We start from the raw sequence: 9637 nt of genomic DNA on the forward strand, positions 1-9637 counted from the left end.
GGCCTGGATCCCAAGCTGACAGATCATCGATATAAAAGATCGTTTCATTGGTCATCTCAAAGGCGATTCATTTTTAACCAATGAAAATTGTCGTATTATTGAGGTGGAAGCCCTTGGTTGGAAAGAGTGTCAACATGAGCGAAGAGGTATGTTCTCGTGTCTTTAGTATAGTTCGTTTTGACATTTTATTACAATCTGGATATACTTCTACTGACACGCATATTGCTTGCATAGTAATGTTTTATCTTAATAATGTTCCGCCATGAAATTTTAAGAACCGCTGACTGCTAGTCAATGTGGCTTACCTAAGATTATAAAAGCTGAAAATGACTTTTTAACTTTTCTAAAGTAAGCTAAATAAATGCTTATTCTAACCTAACAAACTTTAAACAATTTATCTTACTGTAAACATAACTTTGTTTTAAGGGTTTACTGGTAAATCCACAGAAACATGTCTAAGTTGGTGATTTTTTTACATTCTTATCACATGTCTGCTAGACAACCTGAGGGGGGAGGGGAGGCTTTCTGGGGGTACTCCCTGAAAAATTCTGAAACTCTGGGTACTATTAAGTTAATTAATTTCTGAAAAAATAATTATGTGATTTTCGGAACACTATTTGATCAGACCTAACCCACATATTGGTACATACATGTAAGCGAAGTTGGTCTTTACTTAGCATGCTTAGTGTGAATTGTTTGGTTTTTAATTAAAATACTAAATTTTCATGCTATGAACAAAAAATATGTTTCAACAGGCTGGAATATATATTAAGTAAACACAATTATGTTCCCCTCATGCAATTTGATGACGAGGTTGCAACTTTCCGATCTTTGTGTTTATGTTTCCTTTGAACTGTTGAAATCGATTAAGTCACCGATTTATCTATAATTTTCTGAATATTTTTATAGTTTTAGTGTGAAATGTATTTTTCTTGCTGTGTCATTGAAAAGATTTCAGAGATCTGAATTAAAACTAACAAGACAAACATGCCTGTGATAAGAATGTATTACCGGTAACATAAAAATGTTTTTGTTTGTACACCAGGTTATAGACCCTGGAATAGAAACAGAATATGAAGTTGTGGAAGAGATTTGCTATTGTAATGGATCAAAGGACAGGTTGGTAAAAGAATAAATTATTTTAAATTTTAAAACTTATAATAGACAAGTAAAAATAAGTCACCCTGCTGATATTTTTAAGGAGTAAGAAATTTTTCCTTTCTATCAACATTGAGTCCTAATAGGCCATTTCCGATTTATTAAAATTCTAACTTGGCTCCGAGGCTTGGGGGAATAAAACAAAAGATATCAAGTTGAGGTTAAGGAATGAATAAATCATTTCTTTTGTTTTATTCCCCCAAGCCTCGGAGCCAAGTTAGAATATTAATATATCGGAATTGGCCTATTTTTTTGGTGGGGTGGGTGGGGGGATGGTAAACTTGAAGTGAGGAGTAGAGACCTAATACCGGGGCCATAGGAAGGATCTTGCATGCATGGGTGGGTGTGAGTGCCAGAGGCATGAGCCTCTCGTGGGGATCTGTGGATATTCTTCCCCCGGGAAGTTCTACATTTCCTTCATTCTGAGAGTCATTTTGACCCTCACTCCCTGTTTTAAGGCAGACCTTTGTGGCCCCTGGGTGGGTGCGGACACATCTAATGTACAGTTGTGTAGTTCTATGTTACATGTACATGTAATTCTCTTTTTAATGCTATTCACAGCAATATGCTGCAGTGTGTTTTATGCCGGCGGATGTTTCATTTGGGTAAGAATAGCTTCAGTCTGTATTATGTAACTAAAAAGTAATTAATTATTTTCAAAATAAATACAGCCAAGGGCAACTGTTTGCATGCCAAGAATGTTAAATGTTAATTTACAGAAAAAAGGTCTTCACTGATCAATATGTACATAAGAGCTGAATGTACGTGTATTGCATAAAGATTTTACCTGACTTTGCAGTTCGTAGACTAGTAGGTTTACTTAATGGATTGGAGGCACATGTATGGAAATTGCTCTAAAGCTAATGAGTTATTATCATGGTATTAAAAATTTGTGCACCTGATGTGAGCTTGAAGACCCAACTAAACCTTCTTGAGATTTCATGTTACTTTATATTTACAAATTTATAAATGATAAATTGATGTAGTTATAAATTTATTAAATATTCCTTGCTTTTCAGATTGTCTAAAGAATGGCAAACCCAGCACACTTGTGGGTGATGTGTTCTTTGATCTGACATGTGCTGCTTGTTCTTCTGATGGTTTAGAGTCTTGTACCAGACAAGCCTTAAGCTGGTAAGCTACATGTTCAAATCTAATTAATGAGATGCTATTGCAGAGGTTAAAAGTGTTTAAGATGATGTTTGTTTGTAAGAAATATTTTGAAGCTTTAGGAAGCTCGTAACACTATGCTTACCAAAGTGTAAACATAGCTTTTGGTTTCCCACTTTACACTCTAGAGCTCAGGAGCTCTTTTAGATGTGTAACTGCATCTAAGATCAGATTTGGTGGAGGGAGGAAAACCAGGAAGCCTGGAGAAAACCCTTGGAGCAAGGACAAGAACCAACAACAAACTCAACCCACATAATTTAGAGTCAATTTATATAGTACCCGCCCAAAATTGAACCCGGGCCACATTGGTGGGAGGAGAGCGCCCTCGCCACTGCACCACCCCTACTCCCAGGCTGTCCCGAGTAAGAATCGAATTCAAGCCTCTCTGGTTACAAGTCTGGAATAATGACTACTCCATTGAAGCAACCATGCTGGCAGCCACTATGAAGTGAGCTAAATCGATACATTTTTTTGTCCTTTAAGGCTGCAAGCTGTGTACTTGTCTTTATACAATTTGTACAACACCAGCAGAGGACGAAAAGGTTACTTTAGATGGAGGGAAGACATTTGTCACTTTATTGAAAGAAACTGGCTAGTTTTATTTCCCAAGAAGTAAGTATTACCTTGCAGCTATTGGTGATCAGCAATGCGTACATGTATACATATACTCAAACAGTGGATAGCGTTTTTGGTGCGTGCTGATTGGCTACTCAAACTCTGAATATCCTTTGCTATTCACCTCCGAGCAACTTGCATGTGAAAACTACACTTGTTAACAGAATAAACTGATCAAAAGTTATCCTTTCGGGTTATATTATCTTACTGTTTGTGTATATACTAAAACAACTATTCACCTCAGTTTCAGTGGCTAGTTGTGGATATTTACCTCTCCGCTTCGCGGCTTGATAATTATCCACCACTAGCCACCTCCACTTTGGTGAATAGTTGTTAAATGATAACTTGCAATGTACATGCATAAGAGTATCTTTCATCATACTTCTACAATTTGTGCAGAGAGATAGGTAGTTTTTTAGAACATCCATTGGTCTGCAATGCATATAGAGAGATAGATACCTTATTGTTACTTATTTTCGCAGGAACTTAATTTCGCGAAAATGAAACGGGAATATTTCGCGGGACTTAATTTTCGCGATTTGGCTAGAAATATGTAATTAACATAAAAAATACAATAGAAAACGCTTGAAATAAATTTTCCGGGGTCTTTAATTTCGCGATTTTTTTGAAAACCGTGAAAATCACGAAAATTAAGTCCTGCGAAAATAAGTAACAATAAGGTAAAAGTGATCATCATAGGTCTGCAATGTGTGCAGAGAGATAGGTTATATTATCATCATAGGTCTGCAATGTGTGCAGAGAGATAGATTATAGTTATCATTATAGGTCTGCAATGTGTGCAGAGAGATAGATTATAGTTATCATCATAGGTCTGCAATGTGTACAGGGAGATAGATTATAGTTATCATCATAGGTCTGCAATGTGTGCAGAGAGATAGGTTATAGTTATCATCATATGTCTGCAATGTGTGCAGGGAGATAGATTATAGTTATCATCATAGGTCTGCAATGTGTGCAGGGAGATAGATTATAGTTATCATCATAGGTCTGCAATGTGTGCAGAGAGATAGATTATAGTTGTCATCATAGGTCTGCAATGTGTGCAGAGAGATAGATTATAGTTATCATCATAGGTCTGCAATGTGTGCAGAGAGATAGATTATAGTTATCATCATTGGTCTGCAATGTGTGCAAAGAGATAGGTTATAGTTATCATCATAGGTCTGCAATGTGTGCAAAGAGATAAATTATAGTTATTATCGTAGGTCTGCAATGGATGCAAAGTGATAGATTATAGTTATCATCATAGGTCTGCAATGTGCGCAGAGAGATAGATTATAGATATTATCATAGGTCTGCAATGTGTGTGAAGAGATAGATTATAGTTATCATAATAGGTCTGCAATGTGTGCAGAGAGATAGATTATAGTTATCATCATTGGTCTGCAATGTGTGCAAAGAGATAGGTTAAAGTTATCATCATATGTCTGCAATGTGTGCAAAGAGATAAATTATAGTTATTATCGTAGGTCTGCAATGGATGCAAAGTGATAGATTATAGTTATCATCATAGGTCTGCAATGTGCGCAGAGAGATAGATTATAGATATTATCATAGGTCTGCAATGTGTGTGAAGAGATAGATTATAGTTATCATAATAGGTCTGCAATGTGTGCAGAGAGATAGATTATAGTTATCATCATTGGTCTGCAATGTGTGCAAAGAGATAGGTTAAAGTTATCATCATATGTCTGCAATGTGTGCAAAGAGATAAATTATAGTTATTATCGTAGGTCTGCAATAGATGCAAAGTGATAGATTATAGTTATCATCATAGGTCTGCAATGTGCGCAGAGAGATAGATTATAGATATTATCATAGGTCTGCAATGTGTGTGAAGAGATAGATTATAGTTATCATCATAGGTCTGCAATGTGTGCAGAGAGATAGATTATAGTTATCATCATAGGTCTGCAATGTGCGCAGAGAGATAGATTATAGATATTATTATAGGTCTGCAATGTGTGTGAAGAGATAGGTTATAGTTATCATCATAGGTCTGCAATGTGTGCAAAGAGAGATAGGTTATAGTTATCATCATAGGTCTGCAATGTGTGCAGAGAGATAGATTATAGTTATCATCATAGGTCTGCAATGTGTGCAGGGAGATAGATTATAGTTATCATCATAGGTCTGCAATGTGTGCAGAGAGATAGGTTATAGTTATCATCATAGGTCTGCAATGTGTGTGAAGAGATAGATTATAGTTATTATCGTAGGTCTGCAATGGATGCAGAGTGATAAATTATAGTTATCATCATAGGTCTGTAATGCATGCAGAGATAGATTATAGTTGTAAAACTTATTACCTCATTTTATTCTTTTAGGAAAAAGACAGCAACTTGGTGTAGTACAGTTGCTGGTATTTTGTCTTCAGGATGTCCTCAGTTTTTCAAGTCTGGAACAAAGGAGTTTAATAAGGAAACAGGATGGTGGGCATTGCAACAGAACATTGCACCGTCAATTAAACTTAGTGAAGCAGGTTTGGAGGATTTGATGTATTATTCTTTTTGGTGACTTTATTGCAAGTGCAAGTTAGCCAAATAATATCTACTTTTACTAAATTTGCCCTCAGAAGGACAAGATATGACCTTATATTTAAAGTTACTGTCTACATTCAGGGCTGGTGTTTCCAGTAAAACTTGTCAAGCGAGTCAGCCAGGAGAACATTGTAGATACCTTTTAAAGCCCTATATCAAATTAAAGGTAATAAAATTGGCTGCGAGAAAAATCATAATTTTATTTGATGAATTTGTGAAGGTTTCAGGGATCTAAGCCAAAGTGGAACAATTTTGGTCTTTCCATGTTTTTATATAGTAGCCTCAAAAGAAAATTCTGCCCTCACACAATTCTGCCCTCTGTCAGTTTTATATTCTGAGATAGTCACAATGAATGATAATGATAATCAATTTATAAAGTGCATTTTTCATATGTAATGTTCAAATGCGCGGTACACATACTGTAATTTACTACACAAAGGCCACACCACAACACCGGGAACTTGCTGCCCTACTCTTTGTGAATAGTGTGTGGGTTCTTTAACGTCCCCTGTTATAAGACTGAAGATACAGGAGATGGGACCTACGGTTTATCATCCTTTTCCGAGAAGACTAGAATGTCTAACCATTTGCAGATGTAATTACAAAGGCAGCACATTCTCCTCAGTTATTTTAAGACCCTGAGTGTTGGTCCGGTCTGGGGTTCGAACCCACGACCTCCAGCACAGCAGTCCGGCGCTCTACCAACTGAGCTAACCAGGCGGTGGTCACAAAATGCATGAAGAGAGCTGTGCAGCTGCATGTTAACCCTTACCATGCATAACTGTCTGTGTTGCTAGCTAATCCCAGTGTTAAGTAATTATAATAACTAGTCCAGGGTGTGTTATGAATCATTCTTAGAAGTGCAACTTATTTATAATTTATTAATTACAGGAAGTGGAAGTACACGTAAAAGAAAAGGGGGACCAACTGTCACGGGATCCAATGCAAAGACCAACAACTTTGACTCAAAGGAGGAGCAAATGAATATTGCAGCACTGTCTTCATGCATTGATGGAAATGTTGCAAAGGTATTATAATTAAGAATATAGACTTCAAATGATAAAAAATAGACTTCCTCTTACTCCTGTTACCTCTAATAGTTCATACTATTAATTAAATCTTTTCCCATATTCTCAATACCTTTACATAATTATTTGTGCATTCATTACTCTTGATGCGGTCTTATGTAACATCTGTGTAAGAATTCATACTAGCCTACTTAGCAGTCGCTTCCTTTCTAAGTACAAGAAATGAACTCAACTTTGTTTTCGCTCCTTTTGTGTTTGGAGCCTTCATCTACCTCCTGCACTTTTGGAAAGCAAGTGACCGCTACACGGGCTAAATTCATACCTAACACAGTGACTAAAATTGCACGTTGTTTTTCAATTCTCCTAGTCATCATCTCCTAAACATAGAAGTCAATCTGATGATCTGATATCCCAGTTGCTGTCAGAGGAGGATATGCGTGAACTTGCTGAATCTCATTCAGGTCTGTACAACAAGCTCTGTTGTCCTACTCCAAACACCCAAATCTACCCTGGTATAAGACTAAATGTCATTACATGGCTAAATGCAAAACAGATCAGCAGAAGTAGAAAATCTTTAATCCGGCTAATATTTTAATCCTATTTACATTACATGGTCCCAAAGCGGTTTAGGGCTCTTGATCCATTCTCGTCCCCAGAGCCGCTTGTTTCTCTTAGCCGGCTGAGCCCGGGGCATGAAGAAACAAGTGGCTCTGCGGCAAATGATTTGATTGGCTGGATTTGAGCAAAAGACACCAATCAAATGAGAAGTTATAAAATCCCTTCGTTGTATAAGATTTAAAATGGTTGATTTGATGGGCTAGATTTGAAATGCAAAATTTATCATGCTAGATTTGAAAATTGCCTTTGATCAAAATATCTGGCCAATCAATTCATTTGTCTCCAGAGCCACTTGTACATGTTTCTTGTGCGCCAGGCTCAGCCAGTTAATAAGCGGTTCTGGGGACGAGAATGCTCTTGATCGAGCTTTGTTCCGAAAAAAGCTGGACTCCAGGGTCCAGAGCCCCCTCCTTCAAAAACAGCAGAGCTCCAGGCACTGACATTTTCATGGCTCCACGCGCTACAGCAAGATAATACTAGGGCTCTGAACAGCAACACAATGGGGCTTCAGCCTCCACACCAAAAACTTTTAGGGCTCTGGGAAAAATAGGAAAAAATAGTAACTAGCCAAACCTCAATTTGTTGGTTGTTTTTCCATAAGTTCATTGTAACGTGATTTGATTCAAAACAAATTCTTGTTTAACAAACACATGTTTCCCATACCTTTGCGCTTTGTTGTAATTTGGAGAATTTAGAAGTCGTAATTTGGTGATGTTAATAGAAAAACATGGTCGAACCTTGGAAAACTACCAATTTTAAGGTGGTGATCTTGTTTTTGGTACAACATTAGATTGTTTTTTAATCCTTTCTGTGTGTTGCTTTGCAGATGTGGACACTTTCTCTAGCCTGTTCTCAACAAGTTATGATGAGTTGGATGATACATCTTCCCTCTTTGCTGGCGAAGAAAAACTAGGTTTGTAACTGTGGGTTCGTACACATAAGTAATTTAGCAACCACAATGCAGAGGTGTCGGAGCATTTGAAACGTGGGGGCCCATGGTACTCCAAGCTAAGCGCATAGCTCCCGTCCCCAGGGGGCTTCCGCCTTCTAAAATTACCCAAAAGTCTCCAACAGTGTCCGGTGTGTTCATAATCGATTTGTGACAATGCATAATCAGGCAGTTCAGATGATCCCTGCTTTATGGTGCTTTTTGGGTTATTCTTTAGACATCAGAGGGCAAGAAATGTACTCTCTCAAGACACCGATGCCACGGGTAATGTGAAATACAATATTAAAAGATTGCGGACCTATCCTCAAAGCGTTTTGGGGAAAGGTGTTTCGTTGGAAGCTGTACACCAAATTTTCCCGCCGAGCACGATCCTGATAAAACGATGTGTCTTAACAAAACCAATTTATGCTGCGCAAGCATTCCCTTTGACACTGAAATGTGTCTGTGTGTGTGTGTGTGTGTGTGTGTGGGGGGGGGGGCTACAGCCCCCTTTCCCTCCCCCTTCCTGCTCCACTGCCAATTCAACGGGCGCAAGAAATGGTGGAGGTCTATAAAAATAAAATAATAATGCGTTTCCACAAGGAACCAGTGTGCTGTAGAGCTGTAGAATTTCAAACACAAATCATCATAACGCTTGCACGTCACTGACTGTTGAATACTGGATTTAAGAATAAGATCTCCTGCTCTTTTGCCAACGATAAAATTAAAATTATTCTGAAGGAATCAGCTTTCGCATTGGTTCAAATTCCTCTAAAATCTTTATAATTACACCAAAAACTAGTCAGTCTCGTAGTAATTAATATACAGCGATACTACACAGCAAAATGTCTATTATTTCCCTCCCTTCCCATAGAATCAGAACTCCCTATGGAGACTGAAGCAAGGCCAGAAGATACCGAATCCTTGTCTTCCACTGCTACGTCAGATACGTCAAATAGGAACCCGCGATCTGACTCACTTCAGAGCAAGGCCAAAAGCAAACCTATTAAAAACCCTGCAAGTATTGCTGAAACAAGGTTAGTTTAACAACGATTTTATTAAAAGTAACAAGAAGCTCTTAGAGCTTAAAACTGCGCTGGTCACGTGACCGCTCTAGGGTAGCCATGCCGGGGGAATAAAAAAAGATAAGTAAAAAATATTGCACAGCTTGAAGGTGAAATGGGGAAAAAAAATACTAACAAATAAAAAATGTTCCACAACCTGGCGGTGGAAAAAAGTCTGCACCATTAAAGTTGATTCCCGGCATCCGCACCCCCTTCATCCTAACCCGCCTCAAACAAATTATGGTCCGCTCTAAAAAAAACACCTGCTTTCGATACAAAACCAAATTATTGATTTCATTACTTCTGGCTTCACGCCAGAAACAAGACAAGTTGCCTGAGAGGTCCGCATATATTTGTAACGTTGTTGACAGTTCAAATTTTGTATGTAATCTTGTGTTTACATTCTAGAACGTTATTGGTCGGTTGCAAAAAATGTCCTTATCCTTTGTTTTCAATAAACACTGTGATTGGTTAATTTTGTTCAGGGTGCCCCGG

The 9637-nt window shown here is 37.8% G+C and overlaps 1 protein-coding gene across 2 annotated transcripts in view; it reads left to right on the plus strand.

The window, feature by feature from the left end:
• The first annotated feature begins 10 nt into the window (after nt 1–10).
• Nucleotides 11–9637, plus strand: part of LOC144639163 (cysteine-rich protein 2-binding protein-like) — a 25926-nt gene continuing 16299 nt past the window's right edge. For both annotated transcript variants that reach the window (XM_078498418.1, XM_078498419.1), the window contains exons 1-10: nt 11–146; nt 1046–1119; nt 1720–1763; nt 2178–2292; nt 2812–2940; nt 5292–5446; nt 6396–6532; nt 6900–6993; nt 7977–8063; nt 8953–9115. In XM_078498418.1, the coding sequence (XP_078354544.1) occupies nt 81–146; nt 1046–1119; nt 1720–1763; nt 2178–2292; nt 2812–2940; nt 5292–5446; nt 6396–6532; nt 6900–6993; nt 7977–8063; nt 8953–9115 (1064 nt within the window). In that variant the 5' untranslated portion in view covers nt 11–80. The remainder of the gene's footprint in view (nt 147–1045; nt 1120–1719; nt 1764–2177; nt 2293–2811; nt 2941–5291; nt 5447–6395; nt 6533–6899; nt 6994–7976; nt 8064–8952; nt 9116–9637) is intronic.

This window comes from Oculina patagonica, chromosome 14, assembly GCF_052425735.1.
Source record: "Oculina patagonica isolate OP01 chromosome 14, crgOcupat, whole genome shotgun sequence".
NCBI classification, from domain to species: domain Eukaryota; kingdom Metazoa; phylum Cnidaria; class Anthozoa; order Scleractinia; family Oculinidae; genus Oculina; species Oculina patagonica.